The sequence below is a fragment of the Pongo abelii genome, chromosome 9 (assembly GCF_028885655.2).
Source record: "Pongo abelii isolate AG06213 chromosome 9, NHGRI_mPonAbe1-v2.0_pri, whole genome shotgun sequence".
Taxonomy (NCBI): domain Eukaryota; kingdom Metazoa; phylum Chordata; class Mammalia; order Primates; family Hominidae; genus Pongo; species Pongo abelii.
This window is the reverse complement of record NC_071994.2, coordinates 79201708-79228693: the sequence shown is the minus strand read 5'-3', so window position 1 is coordinate 79228693 and position 26986 is coordinate 79201708. Positions and strand designations below refer to the sequence as shown.

Below are 26986 nucleotides of genomic sequence, written 5' to 3'. Positions count from 1 at the left end.
ATCATAAATAAGACGCTGTATTGAAAAGGTTCTTTGTGAACTAGAAAATGCTGGTAGGATTCTTTCTAGTCATTTAGTCTTGTTTAACAACCTTAGGCAAGGCATTTCCCTTTCTGGGCTTCAGTTTCCAATTCTATTAAGGTAGATGACCCTTATGTTCCCTCCAGACCTAGCGTTCTATAGTTTTATAACTCAGCATAGAGATTATTCAATTTTCACTTCTGTATCCTCAGCAACATCATGAAGCCTGGTACATAATAGATGCTAAGAGCATATTGGTTGAACTGAACTGAGAACTACAATCCTCTATTACTCCAAATGAAAGACCAATTTGTTTGTGCGACAGTCCTTCAAACTTAATGTCTGCTTCCTTCTTCCAACAATAAGGTTGGATCTCACAGCCCAATATTATAAGGGAGTCTGAGCCGCCATCAGAGTCTACCACAGCAGGCTGGCTCACTGACACCCTGCCGACTTCTGGACCAGTTCAGCAAGGGAGTGAGAGACGGATGGGTTATAGCATGTTTGAATATCTTTGGCCTTTTTTTTTTTTTATTTTTTGTGGTACACAGTAGGTATAGATATTTATGGGTTAATTGGCCTTTGACTATGGGTGGGACCCCTTGAGGCTGTATGGCAGGGCTCAGGGTAGACACAGCCCATAACTAACGCCAATTTGAGGCTGGCCCTTTATACCAGGGTGGGTGGGGAGGGATTGGCAAGGGCAGTCTGCAGTCTTTTGACAAACCCTTAAGAATTCCAAGCGAGATAAGCCTGTGTTCTGACCACTCTTCTTAACTTCCAGCTTTAGCATGAACCCAGTTGCATGTCCCCAGGGGAAAAGAAGATGCATGGTCTTCAAAGCTCATGCTTGGTCTTGTTGCTGAGAGTCTTAGGGGGTAACTGGGCTGGTTCGAGGCCTGACTTTGAGCCTAATGGGCTATGTTGTATCAGGTAAGGACAGTCAAGCCCCCCACCTTGTTCTGAACCTCAGTTTCCCTAAATGTACAAACAAGCATTGAGCCCATCCAAAAGAATTGAAAGCAGGGACTCGAACAGATATTTGTACACTAGTGTTCAGAGCAGCACTATTCACAAAAGTCAAAAGGTAGAAACAACCCCAAAATGTCCATTAGCAGATAAATGGATAAATAAAATGTTTATCCACACAATGAAATACTATTCAGCCATAAAAATGAGGGCAATTGATACATGCTACAAACGCGGATGAAAATTAAAGACATTATGCTGAATGAAACAAGCCAGACACAAAAGGACAAATACAGTCACGTCTTCACCGCATAATGACATTTCAGCCAACTGCAGATACAATAGTGGTGCCTAAGATGGTAATGACGTATTTTTACAGTACCTTTTCTACGTTTAAATGCACAAATACTTACCATTCTGTCACAACTGCCTACAGTATTCAGTACAAGAACATGCTGTATAGGTCTGTAGCCTGAGGGCAATAGGCCATACCAGATAACCTAGCTGTGTAGTAGGCTGGACCATCTAGGTGTGTAACTACACTCTACGATGATTGATAATGACCAAATTGCCTAACGACACATTCTCAGAAATGACATTAAACGATGTATGGCCGTAGCATGATTCCACTTATATGAGGTACCTAGAATAGTCAAACTCACAGACAGAAAGTAGAACACAGGTTACAGGGCACCGGGGGTAGGGGAAGGAGTTACCGCCCCATGCATGCAGAGCCTTGTTTGGGGCAGCGAGAAAGCCCTGGAAATAGATAGCAGTACTGGGTGCACAGCACTGTGAAGTACTTAGTGCCACTGAATCCAACACTTGGCCATTTTAGTCAAGTTTATATATATATATATAATCACAATTTTTAAAAATCTTTAAAATTCCGGATATCTTATTCCTGGGCTGGAGCAGGGGAAGGCAGGGCCACGGGCAGGGAGTGACAGACAGCCGGCAGCCCTCCGTACCTTGGGTCTCATAGTAGACGACGCCTGCAAAATGGTTGATGCCAAACTGGGTCTCATGGTTGTTCTTGGGGGGGATGTAGTTGGCGTTGAGCTTGTGCTGGGAGTTCAGCTTGTGTAACATGGTGGTGTCTGTGCCCTGGGGAGTGGAGGGGCAGCTGTGAGCCCACCCTCTCCTCCATGGGCCCCACTACCCTCCCTGCCCATGTCTTTGCTCCCTGTCTCTTCTTCAGGAGCTTCACCTTTTATTTCTACCTCACATAGGCGCTCTCTGGAACCCCATTTCCCCATCTGTTAAGTGGATGAATTGGAACTACACAACTTTGAAAGTGCCTTCCAGTTTAGACAATCAATTTCCCAAGATTAAAATCATGGGTGCAATCCCCTCTCCCTCTCTCCAACTCTGAGATATATGCTGTGTCCTGAGCACCCATTCCATGCCAACTGCATGGTGGATCTTCATGGCCTGGCCCAGAACCCCGTGGACTGTAGGTGATTCCCAAATGGCAGATGCCTGTACTTGAATTGGCCCCCGAGCCAACTTGAGAGGTGGGTATCATTAGTCCCATTTTGCAGATGAGGAAAGCTGGGGCTCAGAGCAGGGAAGGAAGCTGTGTGCACCCAAGACCCTGCGAGGCGGCAGCAGGACCGGCCCACCTTGGGGAACTTGCTCTCCTCATCGATGAGGGAGATGATGTTCATGGGCTTGTTGGCGATCATGTCCAGGGCGTCCTGGTTGTCGGTGAACTCGATGTGCAGCCAGTCAATACTCTCCAGGTCATACTCCTCCTGCTCCAGCTTGAACACGTGCCGCACAAAGAACTGCTGCAGGTGCTCATTGGCGAAGTTGATACAGAGCTGCTCGAAGCTGCAGGGGCACAGGGATGGGGTAAGGGTGTTGTTCAGGCCCCACCCTGCTGTTCAAGGCCTGGCTCTGCCTCCACCTGCAGCGTGGCCTTGAGCAAGCTGTCCCCATCATGGACTCCAAACTCAGAGGCGAGGGGAATTGTCAAGTCCACCTCCCTCCAGGTGCAGAGGAGGACACGGAGGCCCAGCAAGGGCAAAGGACTTGCCTAGGGTCACTCTGTGAGCCAGAAGGAGAGCTAAGGCTTTTCAGGACCCTTTTCCTTGCATGATCAAGCCCTGGGGAGGGCTGGGGATTGGCAGGTGGGCACTCAAACCCCAGGCAGATGCCTGGGAGAGAAAGAGCCCAGACGCTGGCTGTTGGGCCATACAGGCACATCAAAAGGGGCCTTGGGAGATGGGAAGGGGGTTGACAGGACTTGGGAAACAGAGCCCTGGCTGCAGACATGGCCGAGCCATGGACACAGCCCAGTATGTTGAGTGTGGGTGTTTTGGTGCTGGAGGAGGGCTTTGAGACATCCAAACAGCAAGGGAACTGAAATGACTTGCCAGGTCCTGACTTTCCAGCAGGAAGCGGGGCTCCAGGACCCACCTGTATGTGACGCCACCCATCAGCCCCTCACACGGCCCCTAAAAGGCACAGAATCCCAAGGGTGGCTGAGACCCCAACACAAGCATGGCACAGGCCTGGCCTCCCTGCTTTGATGCGCCTTGCAGCATGGATCTGGGCAGATCAGCAGTGGCCAGTGGGGCCTGGAGACCAGAGGTTTCCTCCCCAAGTGTTCAGGATGCGTACAGCCTCCTGACAACCCCAGCCAGGCTCAGCTGACCTTGGGGAGGTGAGGGACACAAGCGGTTGGGAAGGAAGGGGAGAGGGTCCACCGTGATGATGGAACAGCCTGGCAGAGTGTGCCAGGAGCCAACTAAATGTGCTTCGCAAGGGAGAGATGTGATATTTCTTATGTCCATATTGGGGAAGGAAATTCCCACGAGCAGAGCCCCATGCGGTACCTGTTCACAGCAAAGTTCTCGAACCCGAAGATGTCCAGGAGGCCGATGGACCTGCGAGAGTTCTTCACATCCTGGGAGGGAGGCTTGTAAATCGCTGCATTGATCTTGTCCACAATCCACACGAACAGCCGCCCGTAGATCCCCTGAAAGGCAGCGATCAGCCACTGGCACCAGCCGCACCCTCCCCTGGGGGACAGGCCAGGCTCCTGGACACTTCGTGGCCTCGCTCCAGCCCTTGTGTGGAACAAAGTGCTGTGTGAAACCCCCAACCCTTTACTTGAGCTGTTCCCTCTGCCTGGAGCCCCCTTTTCCTGCTTGAACAGTTCCTACACATTTTTTAAGGTTCTGTTGAGATAACAGCTCCTCTCAGAGAAACCTTCCCTGACCCTGCAGCAGGGGAGGAAGCCCTCCTTGGGGCTCTCATCTCTCTGTCCAACCCTGTTTATCTCTGAGGTCCCTGAACCCAGCCCAGGGCCTGGTGCGGTGGGTGAAGCCTCAATGAATGGCAAACGTGTGGCTGTAGAAACAGGACCTGACCTAGACCTCCTCTTCTGTGTCTTCTGCAAAGAGACCAAAGAGAGTATCCCTGGGCTGGGAACAACATGGCTGATCAAAGCAGGCCAAAAGCCAAAGGCCTGGGGCAGCCAGAGCTGGGAAGGCCCCGGAGGAGCATGGGAACCTGGGACTCGTGGAAGGCTGACTGCAGCCCCGGGGCAGGCAGGGGTGGCGACCCAGACGTCCACCCACCTCCCAGGACTCCTTGGCACCTGCCCATCAAGAGCCCAACTTCTCGAGGGGTAGGGCGAGCAAGCGGCCCCTTCCCTCCGCCCACCTTTACGAAGGCATCGCGTACGTCCAGTGCCTGTTCCCTGCTCAGTGGGGTGGACACCGTCTCCCCGCGGGTGATGAGGGTGCGGCTGGTCAGGCAACTCATCAGGTCTGGGGGGTTCACCTGGTGCAGGCAACACCCCAGGTGCTCACCTGCCAGCCTGCCCTTCCCTCCACCCACACCCGGACCCTCCACTTTCCAGCACTGGCCTGGCCCAGACCACTGCCTCCACTAAGCACACCTGCCCCAGGGCCCACGGCCAAATCCTCCCCAGCCATGGAAACCTGCCCCAGCGCTGCCTGGAAGGAACTTCTCTCTCCTTGACAGCCCCGCTTAACTCCCTCCAGCATGTCACCTGTCCCTTTGAGGACCAGCCCTGACTCTGGCTTTATTCATCCCGGTTTTCCAAACCTAATAAATGTTTGCTAAAAGACAGACAGACTCAATGCATTTGACCCAGGGACACTAGTGCCCTTTGCCCAGATGTGGATACTGAGGCCCAGAGGGCAGGGATGACTCACCTGGATCACATAGCCCAGGGCATCACAGGGCCCCCACCTGCCCCGCCATCCCCAGGGTAGCTCCTTCAGGACCTGTGCCTAGCACAGGACCTACACACGGTTGCTTCTCCATATTGAACAGAACTCTCCAAACCAGAGGGTCCCAGCAACGTGGTTCCTACATCCCAGCCCCCAGTGAGCTTGAACTCAACCCTTCAGAGGGACAGAAGTCATGGAGGGGAGAGAGGCTGGGCACTGACCTCAAGCAGGGATGCAGCTGTGGCCAGCGATGGGGAGAAGAGGACCTCACAGGCATCCAGGTTTTCAAATGTGCGGGCTGTTGGCAGCAAGGGGCACAGCATCAGGGGAGGGAGGGTGGGCAACAGGGGCAAGGGGACAGTCCTAAGAGGACTAGGCTGCCACTCCTGCTGCCAGGGTCCTGCCCTGTCCAGGGAGGGCATCAGCATTGTGACTAAATGCTTCCCCGGGTCAAAGTGTATTTGATTAATGTTCTCACCATGAGTCTGCAGGCTGCATGAGGGTAGGGATCATGTATGCCCCGCACATGGCACCATGCCTGGCATTCGAGGAATAAACACTGGCCGTTGCAGCTCTCTCCCCACTCCCAGGGCTCTTGGCAGCAGCCCTGGCTCCTGTTAGACAAGCTTTAGATCCCCTCCCCAACATGTGCTCTGTTCTCAGGACCTCTGCACAAGCTCTTCCTTCTGTCAGCTTACCCTTCCCTGTGTCTCTTAGTCTTTCAAGATGCCTAGACTGTGATCTCCTTAGTGCTGGGATCATTCATTCCTTGGGCACATTTCCTGGGGCTCCTAGTCTGCCTGGGGACCACGCTGGGAATCAGGGGCAAGAGCAGAGTGGGACCTGCCACCTGCCTCAGGGGACCACCTCCCAGCCTGGCACATAGTGGGTGTCCAAGAATGTTAGATGAGTGAACACGTTCCCTTTCCTAGCCTTCTGCCTTTCCAAAGATGGCTATCCAGTCACTCACACCTTAGAGTGAATTAGTTCAAAGATTAACCCTCTCTCTAAGACATCTGACTTTAAAGAAGAAACCAAATTTGAAGTGAGTCTTAAAGGGTCCATAGACAACTCCCAATATACTTTAACTGTACCTCTCCGTGGTGGACTGTCAGCACAGCGACACCACACCCACCGCTGATTTCAAGCTAGCAGACCTGTTCAAATCTACCCACAGGCGAGTTCTTCCCAGCTTCCATCCCAAAGAGGGCACGTGCTAGGACAGAAACTGAGCCACCAATACCACGTGGGCAGCAATGCACTGCACTGCCCTTGGTGCAGGGGTGGGGCAGGGCGAGTGCGGCGCAGCCTCACCCTCATACTGCAGGTTGCCCAGGTGCAGGATGGCGGCCAGGAGCTTCGAGATCTCCCAGTTCTCGGTGTCAGTGAACATGAGCACCTTCATGGCGGAGCGGATGTTGGCGTACTCCTGGCTGTCCACCCGGCCCTCACAGGTTATGCAGTTACCCTGGTGGGAAGGGTGGGAGAGTGGGGTGCAGGAGGATGTCAGTGTACCCCCAGAGGGGCAGTGCCTGGCTGCCTGCCCAAAAGGCCCTTTCTGCCTGACAGGCCAGGCCAGCCCGGGGCCCCAGGCGCTGACCTCACCTGGTGAGCACCACAACTCCTCCAGAAAGTCTGGAGGGTCTAGAAAGCCTGGGCTTCCCAGGAACTCATTCTCCACATCTGGGGGTGCTGGTGCCCCTTCTTCCCATGAAGAAGAGCAGGCAGGTCACTGATGCCAGGCCAGCCCGTTGCCCACCTGGCAGTCAGAGCACTTAGGCCCTACTAGGCTCCTGCAGCCCCCCAGGGATACCCACTATCAGGGACTTGACCCCCTAGGCAGGTACTGCCTGGTGTAGACAGAGGAGATGTAACTGCATACAAGCAGGGCATCAACAGGGGGAACACCCCATTCTCTGTGTGTCTACAAGATGTGTGTGTGTGTGCACACGTGTGTGCCAGCCAGCTACAGGAAGTGTCCAGGGACACCTGTCACACCTACAACACACACATGCACACACACATAAGCGCTTCAGGTGTCATAGCCCACTGAAGTGCATATGGCCTTCCATGTGGCCTGGCCCACCCCAGCCCAGCCCAGGCAACTAGACATGAGCTCTCCCCATGGCTAAAGGAGTGGTGCTCCCCAAGCCAGCCTGCCGTGTGCATGCCCCAAGGTCCCCCACCCTTTGCTTGGTGGCAGCAGTGGCCAGAGGCCCACTTCTCCTTGGTGTCCAGACAAGCCAGCAAGAAGCTGGCACCTGAGGCCTGTGACCAGTGAGACCTCAAGGCTGAGTCTGCAGCAGCCAGCTCCCTGCAATCCTAGGGTGGGTGCCCCCCTACCCAGGGGCCCACCTGGGCCTCACCATGGCCAAGTAGTTGTAGTCAGAGGCCTGGCCCAAGCCCAGCTTTTTCTTCTGATCCTCACTCATGCCCTCCAGCATGCAGTAGAACACGTGGTAGTTCCTCTCATCTGGGGCCTGAAAATGTGGGCACAGTGTTGGGGGCCGGGGAGGAGGGCCGGAAGAGGCCTTCAGGAACTAGCCTGGGATGATGGTTTACTATTTTAACAAATGGCTTGTAGAGAAGCCCATCGGTGGGTTTCACGGTGGGATTTCCAGCACAGAGGCAAGCAGACAGCAATACGGACAGGTGGGGGAGCATCAGGGCCACGCACACCCCTGAGGCTAGGGGCCTGGGTCTATTCCTGCATCCCTGGGGCTCAGGCCCACCTGGCGACAGACACGTGACTTCTCCAGCAGGTACTGCTCAATCTTGGCGCCCTCGATGGCACCCCGCTTGTTGAAGTGGATGTCAATGTACTTTCCGAAACGGCTTGAGTTGTCGTTGCGGATGGTCTTGGCATTCCCGAATGCTGCGGAGTGAGTAGGGTGTCACTGGCAAAGCCCGCTCCTGCCCCACTGCCTGGTCCCACCCTCGGAACCCTGGTCCTACCTTCCAGAATGGGGGTGGCCTCCAAGACCTGTTGCTCAATCCATGAGTGCTGCCCACTGATGGCTGCCAGGAACTGCAGGATCAGCTTTGTGCTCTCTGTCTTCCCCGCCCCAGATTCCCCACTGCAGAGGGAGGGAGTGGCAGGACCTGTCACAACCTACAGGGACTCCCCACCCAACTGGAACTCAGCTCAGGCTGCACCATCCACCAGCTCCCCCATCTGTAATATCGGCTGACAATACAGACCCTCCAGGGCTGGGGCAGGGCGCAAGGGCCCAGTGCTCCACCGCACTCTCCTTCACCTTCATTCAGACACAAATATCCCTGCATCCATACTTGCCATAGAGCACAACACACATTAGATGCTCAGTCAATGCTTTGTCTTTTACCCGCTGCCCAAAAGAAAATAGGAGCCTGAGATGTCAACTGACCATAACTTAACAGGAGCCAGCAGTAAACAAGGCTGGCCTCAAAAGCTGATGTGAGCTTTGGTAGCATAGAGATATAAGACCCGAGAAAGGGGAGGTGATTTTCTACATTGTTACACAGCACAGAGTACATAGGTCTGGTTCTTGAGGAGCTTGATGGCATTTCTGACAGCGTGGGCAATCCCTAGAGTTATCAGCAGGAGTGCACAGTTGGAGCTCTAGGTCCTAAGCCTGGAGCTCCACACAGGTGCTGGGCCACCCACCTGATGATGCAGCACTGGTCGCGGCTGTTGCGTTTCATGTTGAAGTAGCAGTTGTCAGCGATGGCAAAGATGTGGGGGGGCATCTCCCCAATCTTCTTGTTGGTATACTGGCGGATGTGCTCTGGTGAGTAGATGGAGAGCAGCTGGTAGGGGTTCACAGCCACCAGGATGGAGCCCGTATACGTCTGCAGGCAGCAAGAGATGGGGAGCTCGCTGATTCCGTGTGGGAGACTCTGACTCTAGAAAGCTCTTGGGCTCTGCCCTGCTCTGGCGCCCTGGAGGGAAGAGCCCTGGCTTTGGAGTCATGTGGGTGGATCTGGAGCCAGAATCAGGCCTCCTTAGGAGCTGGGGCAGGGCCTTCCGTCCAGCACTGGGTCTGGCTCGGAGTTAGTGCTCAGTGACATTTGGTGAAGAGGGAGGTGGAGTCTCTAAGCCTAGATTTCCTTCTCTTCATCTGTAAAATGAGTGTAACTGTTTGTGAAGATTAACGGAGGCGATATCTTTCAAAATTCATGGCACACAGTAGGTACTCTGCAAATGCTGGCTCCCACCATCGCCTCCAGGCCCTGTATCCCAAACTTTCAGAGTGGAATTAATCAACGGGACCATGTCCGGGGGAGACCAGGTTGGTAAGGAAGAGGGGTGTGAGAAATTAGCCATAAAGAGCTGAAGGACCTGGGGTAAGTGGCTTGGGGGCTGGGTGGGCCCCACTCTCTGTAGCACTGTCCCAGGACAGAGGGAGACACTGTGCTCTGGGGGACAGAGCATATCCAGCCATCCTGGGGAGCATAGGTGCAGGGGCCAGGTGCACCTCAGATAGCCTTAAGGGGCTCCTCTGTTAGTGCAAAGATCAGCTGTCTGTAGGCAAGGCTTCCTGTTGTGGGCTTGGGGTCCTGCCACAGGGGACAACAGCCTGGCCCTCCTGCCACCAGAGCAGGGTGAGGCACTCAGAGTTACTTCTCCCTCCTCCCACCCCACGTCTCAAACTTGAAAAGGTCAGGCAGGCCTAGACCATAATTGGCAGTGGATGTATTGACATCCGGGGCCTGGAGAGGCTGAAGAAAGATGTCCAGGGGAGGTGACAGCCCGCCCTCCCCCTCCCATTCAGGGCTCAGTGCATCACAGCAGAGCCGCAGCTATGCCCAGCAGCCTCAGCCTACTGTGGCCATGCAGGGAGAGTGTGGCTGCAGGCACCGCATGCCGGGGGAAATGCCCACCCTGGGGCCAGGTGGGGCCAAGACCCAGGCTCCAGTCCTGGCCTTGGCTGGCCTGGACCAGGAGGGCTGGCCAGAAACTGCCCTTCTCTGGGCCCAGGAAGACCTTCCTTTCCCACCTAAGCCTCTTCCTCCAATCAACCCACGGAGAGAAGCACTTGAGCCTCACCGTGCTGACCTACTAACCGTGCCACAACAGCCAAGCAGGAAGAGCTGGGGTGGGGTGGGGGCGGGAGGCTGGAGGGGAGCAGCCAGGCCAAGCAGGCAGGCAGCCAAATAAGATGGCAGCTGGAGCTGGCTCTCTGTGCCACACTCACCCGCCCTCCGCAGTTGGTCTGAGGTTGCAAAGTGCAGAGCAGAAGAAAAGGAAGCTGGTCAGTGGGGAACATGGGCTACAAGAGCATTTTCCACGAATGGCACCCACATGGCCCAGGGCTGTTGAATTCTCAGATCAGGACCTGTGGACCCCCAGCCCACCAGGTCCTGCCCTCAGACCCCTCAGCCACCATCCCCTACAGTTCAGCCCTGCCCAGCCATGGGAACCGGCTAGATTCTGGTGGAAACCTGCATTAGACTAGGAACCAGCCCCAAAGAACGTCCCTTTGGCAAACCTCAGTTTGCTCATTTGTAAAAGGGGAGGTTAACACCCACCTCCCTTGGCTGTTGTAAAGACTAAAGGGCAAAGACATAACCTTTGCCAGTCGCCTGGTACATAAACGCCACCTTCCTTTCTCTCTTTTGAGGCAGAGTCTCGCTCTGTCGCCCAGGCTGGGTGCAGTGGCTCAATCTCAGCTCACTGCAACCTCCATCTCCTGGGTTCAAGAGATTCTCCTGCCTCGGCCTCTCGAGTAGCTGGGATTCCAGGCATGTGCCACCATGCCCGGCTAAACTTTCTTCTTGATTTCTTCTTAATAATGTGATGCTCAGCCGTCTGGCCCATGATGCCCACACAGCACAGGCTGATGCCATGCAGCCATTCAACAACCCTTTACTGAGACACACTGGGAGGCTGGGGTGTGAGGGCCCTGATGGAGGCACCTAGATTTTATGAGATAGGGGTGTAGGGGAGGGAGAGCCAGGGGGCCCACCCACTGGTAGCAAGCACAGAGGCATGAAAGGGCATGACATTTGGGAGGTCTGCTGGTGAAAGGTCACCCCGGCAGCTGTGGAGGATGAATGGTGGTCACCCAGGCTGCAGGCAGAGGCCGTTTCAGACCTAATGGACCAGCTTCCAGGAGGCGGTCAGAGCCCGATGGAGGGAGGCCCTGGGAGCAGGCTCCGTGGCTACGTGCAAGGTACGGGCAGTCCAGAGAGGGATGGGGGATGCTGAGACGCTGTGAGAAGCTGGCCCAGGGCTGGGGCCAGGCTTTCTCCCACCCATGGCACCCACGGCCTTCTCCACTCTGCCCACAGCCCAGAGGGTCCTCCTGCACATGAACCCTTCAGCCCTGAGCCTCCTGATGTACCTACTTAATGCCATCAGCACATCCAGACCAGAGCTCCCCCTTCCCTCCAACCCTGCTCTCTCCAGCCTTCCCAGCTCAACCAACAGCACCATCACATCCCTTACCCAGGGCAGGAAACTGGGGAGCCCCTGGACACCCTTTCCTCATACCACTCCCACTCTCCATCTGCATGCCGCCTCCCTGGCCAGGCCACCCTCATTTCTCAGCAGCCCACTGCAGGTGTCTCCCCACTGGTTTCCCGGCTTCCATACTCAACCCCTCAACAATCTATCCTCCACTCGGAGCCATGCGGGCTTTTAAAAAATCTAACCACATCATCCCTGCTGAAAACCCTCCAGCGATTTCCCACAGCCTCTGGACAAAGTCCAAATCCTCTCCCTGCCCACAAGGCCCCAAGCCCTGGCCCCTGCCACCCTTGTCAACCTCAACGCACAACCAAGAGGCTCCATTCATATGAAACTTTCAGTTAAAAGCACCACACTACATCCCCTGCCATCTCAGACCAGGGACACACTTCCCCTACCCCTTCATCCAGATAATTCCTTCTCATCCTTCAGTTCCAAGTGGAGATGACACCTCCTCCAGGAAGCCAGGCACCTTCCTGTACAATCATCACACCCACAGGTCTCCTTCAGCATGCCCAGCTGACTCCTCTACAGTCCCTGTTCAAGGCCTCTGTCCCCCAGGGCCTGGCACCATGCACGGCACATAGGAGATGCTCAGCAACGTTTGCTGGGTGGCCGAAAGAGCAACTAGATCAATGGGCGGGGAAGTACTGAGTGAACAGCATCCACTGCCAGCCACAGCAACCTGCAGGGAAGGTAGCGAGGGGACAGGCCTGTCAGCAGCATTGAGGCAGCCCCAGCCATGCTGACGGGAAGGGCAGTCGGGATGTGGCCAGTGGAAAACCACAGAACAGTGTGGCAGGGATGCTACCATCTGTGCAGAAAAAAAATGAATAATTTTTTATGTATGTATGTATGTAACTACCTAACTATTTATCTATCTACAAAACAAATAAGAGAAACGAGGCCTCTTTCCTCGGTGAGGAGGATTCTCTCCAGCAAGAGGGTAAGAACAAGCCCTGTTGGGCTCAGGACTTTGCAGCTCCCACCCCATCACCCCTTTTACTCCTCAGAAGGCCTCTGGAGGTGTGGTCATATCCCCCCTTTGCAGATGAGAGAAGCGAGCCTCCAAGAAGTGGGGAGACTTGCCAAGGTCACACAGCAGATGTGTGGGGAGTGGGGTGAATGAGAAACCCTGGCACCAGAGCCCCAGCTCTGGCCTCTCCACCTGGGCTTCCCCAAACCCCAGGAACGCACTGACGGGACAAACAGAGCCAGCAGCTGGGGTCTCCAGAAGAGGAGGCTGGCCACCACTGGCAATGAGGCCCCGGCCCTTTCCGGGCTTCTGTGCCCATCAGTCCTCCAGGGTCTTAGCACTGCTCCCTGAGCCCTCTGGCCTCTCTCTCTGACTCTAAGGATTCAGGTTGGCAGAGAATTAATGCCCAGCACAGACCTCTTGTTCAAATCTCTAGTAGTAAAATCTGCCCTGTGGAGCCACAGGTTGGGTGGGGAAAGAGAAGGACTATTCCCAAACCAGGGATACAGCACATGCTGTCCGTAGGGGTCCCCAGGCGGAGCTGAGGGGGCCTCTCTGAGGCCACAGAGATGTAGCAGGAATCAATTTCACCTCCTCCAGGAAGCACCCAGGCCTGTCAGCTCTAGGGACTTCGTTAGCATTTAGCAGGCCACGGAGACCAAGAACACATCCCGGGACTCACAAGTCTTCCCAGAGCCACAAAGGTGCCCACTCCATGCAGTCTACCTGTTGTGCCTAGGAAAGGCTGAGACCAGTCAGGAATAGGGATGTCCCCAAGGGCACACACCAAGACTGGACACCAGCCTCCCGCCTCCCAGATCAGGGCTCCAGCCTCTGCTCAGCGTTAGGGAGCCCTGGGTCCCCACCAGCCCTTCCACCCAATGCAGGGACAGTCCTTGATCTCTGGGACCATGCAGTGAGGGGTTGCTAAGTGTTCTCTGAGGGCCTTTCCTCATTCTGGAGTGGCTGGGGCTGATGTGTGGCCCTGGGATGCTCTCTCGGGCTCCTGGGGACAGGGAAGCTGGAGGCAGGCAAGCCCAGGACAGACAGTCGAGAAGAGAGCATCCACCGGCCCAAGGCTATGAGCTGGCCACGGTAATCGGAGGAAATCCTGAGTGCACATGCTGTGCCCAGGGTAACCCAATCCATGAAGGGACAGGGGGTTGCCATGGTTAGGGACAGGTTTGGTTTCCAGGTAGGATGATGGCCCGGTTGCTTCTTCAAAGCCCTGCTCTAATCCTACCTCATCCACCAAGTCACGGAATCATGAACTCAGCGAGTAAAGGAAACCTCTTTGAATACTGCAGTTCTTGAGCATGGATCTCCGGTCCAAGAGATGCTAAGAATCTAAGGTCAGCGGACTATTGGAGCTGAGGCCCTTCCAGGTGTCACAGCGTGGTTTCCTGGCCAGGGATCCTGGACAAGAAGGCAGCTTAGACACCTACCTGGGCCCTCACCCCGTCCCTCCACAGGGGATGGCCCTGCCTCCTCCCTCTCACCCAGAAAATAAGTCAGAAAGGTTATGGTGAGAACTTCAAATGAGGCAAATGGTTCAGATTTGGGGCCTTTCTGGAGAACCCATAAATCCCTGAAGTTATTTTCTTTGAAACCCTCCTGGAGGATGTAATGTCCAAGCTATCCTCTGCTGGCCACCCAGGGATCAGTTTACCACCCTCCTAATTTTACAAACGAGATTCACTGTGCCCACGGTGTCTGAAGTTTTTTCCTCCCTCTCCCTTATGAATCCTGTTTTTGCCTTTGTTCCTTGATGCAGCTGACCTACCGACTCCCTCGCGTGAGGACCGGCTTGCCTGCACTGCGGCTGACCCACATGCTTCATGCCCCTGAGCTATGCTGAGACCCTGGTCTGCAGGGGGCCCGGTGGGACAACTTCCATTTTACCCAGCTCCTACCCTGAGATGGGGCCCTCTGCCTCCTCCTGATGGGAGAGGGGGCCTTGGGTTCCAGCCTCAGCATAGGGACAATGACAAAGCATTGGCCCAGGAAGTACCCTGCAGGCGGGTGGACAGCCTCCCTGCTCACCTAAGGGTGGGACTGCCCAGGCCTGGGTGAGTGGCCACAGAGAACTCCAGGACCCACCAGTAGCCACTTGCCCTCCAGGGAGAGGAACAGAGGGGGCTGCCAAGAAGTGGGGTGTAGACACCAGCGGGTCCCTGTGAGATACAGCGGGTGGGTGCCCTGGGCTCGAGTTCTAGCTCCTCCCTGCTGGCTGGGTGATGCTGATGACATCTGGAAGAGCCCCCCATGCCCTGCCCCTCTGAGTGCAGGTGAGGCCTGACTGAGGGACAGAGTGAGAGGGGCTTCGTCAGTGCTAGAGGGCTCCCTGCAAAAGTCACTTCCTGTGCCCAAACAATGGACGGCAAGGAGCCACACACAGCCTCTCCTCTGGATCCTGAAGCTACAGAGGGACCTAGAGTCAGACAGTGGCTGAGGACCTCTCTGACAGCTGAAGGGCCGTAATTCCAGGGCTCCTGAGAGGGACTGCACCCCTGGCCCTGAGAGCTTCTTGCCGTGATTCTTCAGTGACTACACTTGGGGCTCCCTGAGACTTTTCCAGCCCTGGGCCCTGGCACCCCTTCATGGTCCTGACAACCTGAGGGACACTGTGCCTGCCAATCACTCACCGGCATGGCCCTGTCTCCAGCATTTATTTACGCCATGCCCCCTCCTGAATGCCATCTCTACCAGCCAACCTCACCCACCTCCAGAAGCCCAAACACCACTCCTCTGAGCTGGGAGCGACATCACTCCTGCAGACCCCACACCTCCCTGAGTAATGTCCCTAGTACAAGCCTTCCCTGGGCCTGGTCTCGAGATAATCAGGCCAGCCCTGCATCGGCGGGGGGTCCCTTCTGCTCCCTGCTGGGGGTTGCACATCCTTGGTTTCCTTTGCCCTTGGGCTGCTGGAGGATGGGGCTGGGTCAAGAAGCAGGCAGTGACCCGGGCACGGCACAGCTCTGGGCCTGGCTAAACCTGTGGAGTCTCAGTTTCCCTGTCTGCAACTGGGCTATTGGGCTAAAGCAGCAGTTCTCAGAATGTGGACCAAAGACCCCTAGGGGGTCCAAGACACTTGCAGGAAGTCTGCAAAGCCTTCTCTTTTCCAACTACACATCTGTGAGGCTAGATTTTCTTTATACACTTCAGCCAAAATATCACATCAGACTAGACGTGAAACAGAGACGAGAATCCAGTGGGCTTTATTAAGCCAGACATTAAAGAGATTTGAAAAAACCTGTAAAAACAATGCTACTCTTCTCACCATTTTTATTATTTTGGGAAGTGTCATTTTTAGTAAAAATGTTATTTATATTATATTTATTATGGTTACTTTTTCAAAAATGAATACGTTTCTAAATGTCTCAGTTTTAACTTCTAATATGGCAAATATAAACAGATATAACCCAGTACACAAAAGTCCTTTGGGATCCTCAATCATTTTTAAGAACATAAAGGGTTCCTGTGACCAAAAAGTATGAGAACCTCTAGAGTAAATGATCTCCACGGGCCCTTATTGTTCTACTCTTCTCTGAGCTCAGCCTCTTGGAATCAGCTCTGTCCTGGCTGGGGAAGACATCTTTATTTGTCCTCCCCATTTGAAGGTGGAGGAGAGTGGTGTGTGTGTGTTTCTAATATCAACGTTTGAGGGGTGGAGGAGCAGAGCATGTTCCCTCCTTTAGCACCCTCCTGAGGATATCCATCCATCACTATCCACCCTCTCTTGGCCCTGAGACCTGATGGCAGGTCCTAGTCCCTTAACAAACACCCAGCAGAGCAGCCCTCCTGTGCCTGGGCAAAGCACTAAGCCGCTCACTGACTCCTCCCTGGCCTCCCATTGGTTTCAAGGCCCATAGAGGCACATGAAAACTGTGTAGTACAAACCGCTCCCCACCCCAACCACAGACCACAAAAGCCACGGCCCAAGAGGATGAACCCCCGCCAAGCGGCTGCTGGCAGATGGGCCTCAGCAGGGGCCCCGGGGTCCAGCTGCACAGCGGACAAAGTCTCAGGAGGCTGGGCCCCTGGCAGGGTGGGCGGGGCCGGAGGCCAGACGGGCGGGGTGGGGCGGGGCGAGGTGGGCGGGGCGTGGGGGGGTCCTGGACAGGCACGCGGGCGGGGCGGCACTCACGTAGATGAGGTGGTCCCGGTAGCGGATGAGCAGGTTGCGCAAGATGCCCGCCTCGTTGAGGTCCCCCAGGCGGATCATGTCCTCCACTCCGTGGACCGACGTGGGGTGCATAGGCTTGATGTGCGTTGCGTTCTGCGGGGAGATCCAGTGTTCCTGCGGGGAGCCAGCGGCCAACGTCAGCGCGCTCTCCTGGGGCCCAGGCTGCGCACTTCAGGGGAAGGGGCCGGGACGGGCGGGAGCGCGGGGTGAGTGCCAACCCCGGTAAGAGCCTCGACCTCTCTCGCGGCCAAACACTGTCAGTTCTAACAGGGTTGAGTCTTTCAGGATGATACCAGCCACCTCTACCCTTCAAGGACAGCTCCTTCTCTTAGGAGATTTTCTCGCAGACCTAAGAGGTGGGCAGGGCAGGGATTTTGGCCCCACCTGACTGTTGTCAGTAAGGGGATCAGAGTTCCCTCAGGCCCTTTGCAGGACGGAGTGGAAACGGTAATAATTAGAGGTAGACAGGCTTAGTCTCAAATTCAGGCTCCGGTGGAAAAAAAGAAAAAACACATTACAAAGTGATTTCAGATCGTGCCAAGAATACCTCAACAGGTGTATGTGGTGGAGAGTCACGGGGGGAGATGCTTGAGATGGGGTGGTCAGGGACTGCCCCTCCGAGGAGGTGGCATATGAGCTGAGGCATGCAGGAAGAGAAAGAGACCACTGTAAAAAGATTGGGGGGAGGGGGGCAGAGGGCTCCAGGCCCAGGGAACAGCGAAACAACGCCTCAGGCTGGCAAAGGCTTGGCACGTTCAAGGGAAAGCTGGAAGGCAGGGCAGTAGCAGTGATGATGGGGAGAAGTGGACACACCCGGGAAGTATTTCCCCAGGCTTGCTGATGACCTGTGGGAGCAAGGGGTGTGAACTCTCGGGACCTGTGAGCTGAAGTAGAGGACACAGGTTGTCTGCCCAGCTCTCGTTACTCTGCAATATTCCCCAGCTGCCCTGTGGTGGCAGATGGGTAAGCATTTGGGAAGTGCACAAGCTCTTTCAACAAGCTGGCAAAGGCCTGGTTTCCTCAGGGCCCTGGGGCCCTCCCCACCCCGAGAGGGTCTCTAGCACCTTTGCAAAATCCCAGCCTCTCAGGGAAGTATGGCCATTGCCTGAGAGTACCTCAGCCCTCCCATCCCCAAATGCCATGACCCAGTAGCCCCAGGACCTGCCTTTTGAGGGGGAAAGGGGACCTCTCTGCCACCTCCCAGCTCAGGCCCTGAGACTTGCTGAGCAGATGTGATGCACACGCCATGTCCTCCCCCACCTGCTCCTCCTCCAGGTCCCTTCTGGCATAGCCAACTCCAGCAGCTGGACACTAGCAGGAATCTGGACATCAGCTCCCCCCACCACCACCCTAGTCCAATGGGTCACCCAGTCCTGCCCATTCAACCTTCTAAAAGGCTGCTGAGTGGCAGTGCCCTCCTTGCCACCCTCAAGCCCACACCCTGATTGAGACCACTATCTCTCACTGGCCCAGCCCCGGCCTCTTGCTGTCCCCATCTTACCTCCAGCTCTTCCATCAAATCCCTCATCCCCTGGGCCTCTCCTGAGGCACCCTCCTGACCCTGTCACTCTGGGGCTCTCAGCCCTTCCCTGACTCCCCTGGGCTCCTCAGCCTGGCATCGAAGGCCAGCATGCGCTAGACACAGGGACCCCTAGCATCCATCCCAGCTACCCCCGGTACTTTCTAGCCAGGGAACATGGGTTTCATGTCCCCAAAGGCCTCTGTGACTTCGCTCCACTGTTCCCTCTACCTTCTTTCTCCTTAGCCTTCGAGGCTTGGCTCAGAGGTTTCCCAGTTTCTGAAGCCTCCCCTGACACTGCTGGCTACCCTCACATGCTCCACCTGTGCCGTCCCCCTGCCTCCAGGGCCACATCTCAGGCCACAGTGCCTCACACAGGGGCCGGGCACAAATGATGTGGCAGGGAGCCTCTGATGGGACAGACGGCTGGCTGGTGACTGCGGGGGACCAGGTCTGAATGAGAGGCAGAAGTCAGTCATGGAGAGACCCCAGAAGTACCGTTCCAGCCCCCTCACTTCACATGAGAAAACAGGCTCGGAGGAGGGTGGCAGCCTGCCCAGGCCCTTAGGGGGATTAGGGGCTGCGCTGGGCAGAGCCCCCCACCCCAGTTTCCCTGACACTCCACTGCACTTCCGGGCCAGCAGCACTTCAACGCAGGGCAGGCTCTCACGCAGCCTCCCCAGGCCAAAAGGGTGTGTGCTGACGTTAGGGAACCTGCCTGGACTTTCCAGTCCCGTGTGGAACATTCCTCTCTCCCAGGCACTCTATTTCTTATACAAGCTGACCCTGTTGGAAAATCCCCCCACGCGGTGTCTGCTCCCTGCCTCTATCCTAGGCCCCAGTGTGGACAGGAGGAGAGAGGGCTCCTGGGCAGGCTGTCTGCCGTCCCCACTTGACCCTAGCCTCAGGTCCCCACATCCCTCCCCATGACAGTTCAGCACACAGGTTGACAGCGCTCAGCCACGGCCTGACCCCGGACCCTGGAGCACATCAATTTGTCCTCCTGAGCCTCCATGTCCTCAGCTGTGAAATGGGAATGAGAGTAAGAATCCCTTCTTCCCAGGGGTTTTGGGAGGACTGATGGATGTGATCACAACATCCATCTTTGTGGACAGCTTTCTCCTGCCAGGTCTGTAGAGTGCTGGTGCTTGGTAAATGCTCAGCCAGAGCTGGGCACTGTCACTCTACTGCCTTGTGATTTACATTTGCTCCTCTAACATCCCTAACAGAGAATCACTGACCCCATTTAACGGTGACGAGTCGGACTCAAGAGGTAAAATGACTTGCCCATAGTTGCGCCGCTCCCACTGTTTCCTGCGTGGGAGGACTCCCAACAGCGGCCAGCACCCCGCAGGTCAAGGTCCACAGGTACCTACCAGGGGCCAAAGTGTAACCAGGGCAGTAGCTGAGGCCTGGTCTGAAGAAATGCCAGCAACTGGGGGAGGGGAACACGGTCAATTCCAGGGACCAGGGATGCCTTTGGGAAAGAGCTGGCCTGGACTGAGCAGGGACAGCTTGCTCCCTAGAGGAAGGGAAGGAGGGGTGTATCTGGCAACAGAAATGGCTTGGACAAAGGCAAGACACTGGGATTCCAGTGGGGACTGGAACCATAACCTTTCACTCATCACTCTGCGAGTCTTTGCCAAGAGCCTTCCCTGGGCAGACCCCTTGATGAACTCTGGGGAACCAGATGGGACTGGCCTGTTCCCTGCTCTCAAGTTGCTAGGAGTCTGTGGGCGGACAGAGGGGTAAGAGACGACAGCCTGGAGTTGGGAGGGAGGGGATGGAATGGGGGTGGGAAAGGCTTGTGAAGGAGGTGTCTGGAAGCCCTGGGGTTCCAATGCCACGGATGCAAACCCCAGCCTCCCGAACTGCCCCTGCCAGCCAGTCATGCCCACTCCTCCTGCAGCCCCCACTCTCAGGGCCTGGGTGGAGGAGAAGCGGGAGGGGACCTTTGGGATTCGGTGACACAGTTACGGGACACCATCTGACATGCAACATGACCCAGGTGAAACTCAAGCCTGCAGACAGAGTCCCTGGTCCCCACCCTGGGGGCTCTGGGCAGGTTAGCAGGCCCATCTGTGCTGCCAGCCAGCCTGTGCCTCCCGTTCTGTGGCTGCCCCCTCACAGTAGCTTCCTAGAGGGTCCTAGAACTGGAGCCTCCGGAATGATATTGCAGGCCTTGCGTTCTACGGCCCAAGGGCCAAAAATGTGATTAGCAGAACCTGAGCCCCAAAGTCGCTGCTGAGATAACGCTGACAGGGGAAATTCATGCATAGAAGACAGAGGTCCTGGGTTCTAATCCCAGCACCATCACTTACTAGCTGTGTGACTGGCTGCGTGGTCCCTCTAGGTGCCTCAGTTTCCTCATGGGATAACAGTTCTTTCCCTCCCTGCCTTCCTTGGATGCCATGAGAGTCCAAAGACAGAACTTGGGTTAAAGGGCCTTGCAGACTCTGAGGGGATGCACCTGAGGGCTGCAGGAATATCTGGGATGCTCCTGCCCACTCCATGTCAAGCACCTGGCCTCAAGGGTCCTGAGCCCTCCCCTTGTCCCCAGCAGAGCCTTGGTTTCAAGTCTCTGCACCCTCTTTCTCCTGACTCGCCTCCCTCAGACCAGGAGGCTAAGACAGGGACTCAGTCCAATTCTATGTCCCAGCCCCTGGCACACCACGGGGCACAGCCCACATTATGGCAGAGCTGAATCTCCCTGGGTTCTTCATACCCCTGCTAAGCTGCCCGTGTGCTCTGCACCCCATCTGCATACCCCCAGTGACACACACATGTGCACGCATGCTCAGAGACCCCAGGGCTTCCCCTCCGGGCCCTCACGTGAACCAGCCACCTTCTCCAGGGCAGGCCCCTGACTTCAGACCTCTCCTTCCCTCCCAAGGCCCCACTATCATTACCCAGAAAACTTACACTTCTGGGGTCCCTTTACTTCTGGGCCACAGATAAAGGGTTAATCTGTGAGACCAATTTCCAGAGCAGTGTCAAGGTGGACAGTGGATTCATGTGATGTCAGTAACCCAACACAGCAAGGCTGTGGGTGTTCATTTAACTTTCAGACTAGCACTAACTTCACTGAGGTGTTCTGCACGTGTGATCTCACGTATGGGTCAACAGCCCTGTGAGATACTTATTATTATCCTCATTTTACAAAGAGGAAACTGAGGCTCAGGAGGGAAGGAGACTTGGCCAAGGTTGCGCAGCTAACAAGTAGATGAGATGGGATTTGAATGCAGTCAGTCTGCCCCCAAATCACCTCTGTGTCTGAGGAGCTCCTAGCCTGCTCCCCCTGCACTCAAACCCCACCACACACACACACATCTCTAACACCAGGCAGAGTGGACTGAAGTGATTGTGGAAACAGAACAAGTAGCCTGAGGCAGGCAGGGGGTTCCCTCTTGTTGGGGTGCTGGGGAAAGCTCATGGAAGGAGGCATCTGAGAGGCAGAAGTGGGGGCATGGGCATGGCCTCCATCTCCTTTAGATCATCTCCCTGCATCAAGGCAGCTGTCAGCCTGGATCTGCCCCCAAGGCATGGGGCAGGAGGAGGGAGGGGACTACTCACATTGTCTTCATCATCCACCACCTGGATCTGCCCAGAGTCGCAGAGCTTCACCACTGCCCCGATGGGCACATCGAACTCCTGCCCCGATCTCAGGTCCATCCACACATAGTCCCCCTATGGGCGAGAGAGAGTCCCAGCACAGGTGAGCAGGGCGGGGGATTGGAGCCCCTTCCAGGCAGCCCTATATCCCTCTGCTACAATCAGAGGCTCTGAGCCAACCACAGAAGGGGGAAGAGAAGGGGACTCACAGTTACTAGCAACCTTCTGGAGCAGTGCAGGCCCTGGGCTGGGCATTTATGCAATCACATCAATCCCCCCTCTAGAACAGCCATATTCCCATTTTACAGATGAGTTAGCAGAGGCTCAGAGAGAGCCAAGGCCTCTCCAAGCCCAGCTCTCCCCATGGATCTACACCCTACATGTGTATGACAGATTCATTGGGGTCTAGACAGAAACACCAGACCATTCAAACCACTTCCTCTCTAACATGAGGTAACACCACAGGACACCCAGACAGTGGGTGAATGCTGCAGCCTCCTTCACCTCCAGGGCCGATTTTCATCATCATCATGACAGGTTCCTCACAGGGACACCACTCCGTCCTGGGCACTAGAGAAGGGTTCAGCCACATTGTCTTCTGGCATGTGGGGAGGGCCCTGACCTTGGGGGAGGATGTCGCTTTGTGTCCCCTGCGGCATCTGGCCCAGGGCCTGGCTCTCACTACTTATTCAGCAAGGGATTGTGAGAGCCAAACGTAAAACCCCAAGTCAGAGAAATGGACTAAGAACAATCACATTCAGCGCTGATGGATTCAACAAACATGTATTGATTACCTACTGAGTGCAAAGCACTGATTAATCTAAATGCTGGGGGTTGAGCAGCGATTATGGAGTCTACATTCTAGTTAGAGGTGGTGACAAACAACTGAGCAAATAGATCAGTATGATCACTTTGGATACTGGTGAGTGCTGTCAAGGGAACAAACAAGCCAATGGTAGAGAATGACAGAGCCAACCAACCTAGACCCAGTAGCCAATGGAGCCGCTCCATGGAGGGAATCGCTGAGCTGACACCTGAAGGGTGACAAGCAGTTAGCCAAGGGAAAAGCAGGGGACAGTAATCCCAGCATAGGAAACAGCATGTGCAAAGGCCCTGTGGCAGGAAGGAACAGCCAGGAGGCAGGACCTGATGGGCGAGAGGGAGCTCAGAGAAGTAGGCAGGGTCCAAGACACATAGGCCCTTTGTTGGCTTTGGGATACAAGCTTAGATTTTATTCTAATCCTAATAAAAGTATTATTTTTTGGGTGGTACTCCAACTCCCTAGGAGTTGGGACATGCTAATAAGAATATAACTTAATATCAAGTAAAAAAAATGTAACAGCTTATAAAACTGATTCACAATGAAGTAAACCGTGGTAATGGTCCGACAGAATCTGTTCAGGGCTACGAGTCAGAAGACTGGGTTTCAGGCCCTGCCCGGCCTTGGGTGAGTCACTGACCTCTTTGAGCCTCAATTTCCACATTTCCCAGTGAAGGCTGAACTCAGTGAGTCCAAGACCAACTCATTATTGTTTCAGCCTCCTCTTGTTCCCATCAGAACCAGCTACAGTCATGCATTGTTAATGTCAGAGATAAGTTCTATGCAAACATATGAAGTCATCGAGTATACTTCACAAACCTAGATGGTACAGCCCACTACACACCTAGGCTGGATGGGGTAGCCTCTTGCTCCTAGACTACAAACCTGTACAACCTGCTACTGTACTGAATACTATAGGCAGTCATAATCCATGGTGTATATATGTGTATGTAAACATATCTAAACGTACACACAAAAGGTACAGTAAAATATGGCATTATAGTCTTATGGGACCACTGCCATCTATGTGCTGTCTTCCAGCCACAGCTGCCCCTGTGGATCCTCTCTTCATATGAATGGGAGGTTGGCACATGATAGAGTCAGGCTAGTCCCACACCCAAACTTCCTCCCAGAAAAAGTAAGAAAAATTGGAGAGGCTTGGGAGTGGAAGAGAACTCCTGTTTATGGAGCATTCACTGTGGGTCTGGGCTCCACAGGCTGCATCCCATTAACTGCCCCATTTAATCCTCACAGCTGCTTGTGCCCAAGCCCCAGTTGCACTCCCTGACCCCGGGCTTACCCCCCGACAGCCGCCCAACAGCGGGTCTGCACCCTTTCCTCACTGGCCTGGAGCTCCCTAGGGCAGGGCTGGGTCTGAGTCCCTCATCTGTGGCTCCCCAGAGCCCAGCCCAGAGCGGGCCTCGGTGAGAGAGAAGGGGTGGGGAGCGTGTTCGCTTGTGGGCAACAGCATGTGGCCAGGGGACTGTCTCCAATTTCTCGCCTCAAAGAGGTCAAGAAATGTGCCCGAGGTTATGCAGCTGTTTTGTGGCAGAGCCAGGACTGAAGCCCAGGTCTGACAAACCTCATATCCAGGGCTCTTTCCTGACATTCCCTGGGCCCAGCCCCACATACAGCTCAGTGAGCAAAACAGGAAGCACTGCTAGAGTCCTCCGCGCTTAGATGGCTCATGGGTCCTGAAGGCAAGCTGGAGACTTAGGCTGAGGGCAGCTGGAAGGCAGTGGTCTCTCTGAGTCACCTGTATCCCCCAACCCAGCACAGGGCCTGGCACACAGAAAATGTTTGTTTCCCCTGGGAGAAGATAAAATAACCAAAATCAAAAAAACTTCATGTGAGCAGGAAATGGAGATTCCGAGAGGCTGAGTGAAGCTCTTGGGGCCACACAGCAAACAGACATGACTACAACTCTTCTTACTTAGGGCTGTCACAGAAGGCAGTGACCAAACTATCTCTGCTCTAGGCCAGACTTGAGGAAACAGTTTCAGACGGCAGGGGAGAGGCTTCAGGGAGAATTCTGGGGTCTTAGGACTTCTGAAGGGGGACATTCCTATGGCCCTAGGGAAAGTTCTTGAAGCGTTGCAATGCAGGCAGGTTGTAAGGATCCTCATTTTGCAGCTGAGGAAACTGAGGGCCAAAGAGAGAAAGGAACCTGGCCACAGTCACTCATCAGATCAGTGACTGACAGGACTATTAGCATCTGGAGGACAGAGCCAGGACCAAAATCGGGGTGAGTCAGGAGTCACGGGCTCAGAGGGAGAGGGAAGGGAGGAAGGAAGCCATGAAAGCAGCAGCTTCATTGAGGGGCAGGAGGGAGGTGAGAAAGGGGAACCAGGCTCCAGGCAGGACCCCACCACCCCCTCCCATCCCCATGGCTAGCCCCAGGCACCCCACCACTGCATCTGGCCCCATTCCTACACCATGTTCCGTGACAACTTTACACACTGCATGGGGTACTTTGCTTGGTACTCATCTTGAATGGAAGATCTCGTTTGTGACACGACACATCTCTCAATGTGGCTGTGTAACTCCGGCAAGTCCCAGATTTTCTCCTATCAAATATGTGACCAGGGCAGAGGGTCTCCCAGGCCCCGCCAGCTATGCAGGCTCCCAACCCCAGAGTCGTGACTTCCTAGAACGGGTCTGTTCAAATGTTCTCAGGGGTACTCCAAAACCCCTGTGGGGCCTCCCCCCAGGAAAGCCAGCACACATCCACAGTGAACACATAGGAGATCTGGCTTATAGTCCCAGCTCCACCGCTAATGCTGTGTCTCTCTGGATGAGGCACTCAATCTTTCTGGGCTTCAGTTTCCACCAGTCTTGAAATGGCAGGAGTCAGAGCATGTAAAGATGAGAGACCCACACAAATGCACGTTGTTCTTTCTGTCTGCCCTCCTTCCTCCCAGGCATTAAGCCGGTCTCGGGCCAATATTAATAATTCCCCATGAGGCCTTAGCCCTTTCTGCCTCTTCCTTCCTCTGGGACCAGGCCTGGGGTCAGTCCCTGTTTGTGGAGTGAAAAGGAATCTGTTTCAGGACATTTTGCCCCTCGCTATCTTCATGATCACTCTGGGACACCGGTTTTATCACCCCATTTTCACAGATGGGAAACGTGAGCCAAGCATCTTGCTAGTGTCTAGTTGCTAAACACAGTTTGGAGAGGAGACCAGGGGGCCCAGCTTTCCCTTCCACCAGCGGTCAGCCAGTTGGTAAACTATGGCTGGGGGTCCCTCTGTGCACCCGGAGGTGCTGCTCCCTGTTATGGACCTCAGCAAATGCAGGACAACCCTGCCCAGACCTGGCCTGCCTGGCTTGGGTTTCCCAGATGCAAAACCTCCCCTCCTAGGAAAGGGCAGCCGCGGCCAAGTTCACGCTGGGGGAGGTCAGAGACCGCAGGTGGCATCCTAGGGCCGCAGTCCATGCACACCTTGGAGCCTAGCGACCCTGTCTGTGGCCCGCCCAGCTTCTAACAGGCGGGGAAACTGAGGCCCGGGGCGAGGCGCCCTCCCCCTCCCGTCTCCCCTCCCAGCCCGGGCCTCACCGGCAGGACGGCGTAGGTCTTGAACGCCTGGTTCAGGCTGCGCACCAGCGCCCACCTGCCGGGCTGCGGGACGCGCGCGGGGTCGGCAGGGTCGGCGGGGTCCTCCATGGCGCGGCGACGGCGACGGCGACGGCGGCACTGCTCCGGCTCCCTAATTCACCTAATCCCGTGCGCGCCGCCCGCCCCGGAACCCTAAACCGGGCCATCTGCCGCGGGCCCATGGCAACGGCGGCTTAGGTGACGCCCGCGGGCGGGACTGCGAGGGGGCACCCGCGCCACCACGGCCCCCTCCGTCTCGGCGGAACCCCCCACACCCCCACTTTGCCCGGAATTCCAGGCGGCTTCACTGGCACCACGGCTGTAGGCCCGGGATAAACGTGGCCCCTGGCACCGCACCTGACGGCAGTTTTGGAAAAAATCGTCATTTTTTTTCTATGTTTTCTATGGAAGGAAACACGAGGATGTTATGGAATAGAACGCGGTAAACTCCCGGGGTTTTTAAGACTAAACGAGAGATGCATCAAAGATATTTCTGGCTCCCTGGCTGCCCCTGGGGAGTGAGGGCAGATACAGTTTCCTTCTGGGGTAAGTTTGGGGGAAAGCCCCTGAAGAGTCTATGTCCTCCTCCCACAGCCCCCAAGGTCAAATAGCAGCCCACGTCCATCC

General features: G+C 55.4%; 1 protein-coding gene across 4 annotated transcripts in view; it reads right to left on the bottom strand.

Moving 5' to 3' along the window:
- MYO7A (myosin VIIA) overlaps nucleotides 1-26986 on the bottom strand; it is an 88829-nt gene that overhangs the window by 52319 nt on the left and 9524 nt on the right. For 3 of the 4 annotated variants that reach the window (XM_024255160.3, XM_054526044.2, XM_054526045.1), the window contains 12 exons: nucleotides 21907-22020; nucleotides 16776-16928; nucleotides 8848-9032; nucleotides 8157-8278; nucleotides 7934-8076; nucleotides 7568-7681; nucleotides 6516-6669; nucleotides 5423-5499; nucleotides 4666-4785; nucleotides 3834-3976; nucleotides 2616-2826; nucleotides 1962-2097 (listed from right to left, as the gene is read on the bottom strand). In XM_024255160.3, the coding sequence (XP_024110928.2) occupies nucleotides 1962-2097; nucleotides 2616-2826; nucleotides 3834-3976; nucleotides 4666-4785; nucleotides 5423-5499; nucleotides 6516-6669; nucleotides 7568-7681; nucleotides 7934-8076; nucleotides 8157-8278; nucleotides 8848-9032; nucleotides 16776-16928; nucleotides 21907-22020 (1672 nt within the window). The remainder of the gene's footprint in view (nucleotides 1-1961; nucleotides 2098-2615; nucleotides 2827-3833; nucleotides 3977-4665; nucleotides 4786-5422; nucleotides 5500-6515; nucleotides 6670-7567; nucleotides 7682-7933; nucleotides 8077-8156; nucleotides 8279-8847; nucleotides 9033-16775; nucleotides 16929-21906; nucleotides 22021-26986) is intronic. The other variant, XM_054526047.2, reaches the window with a different exon arrangement.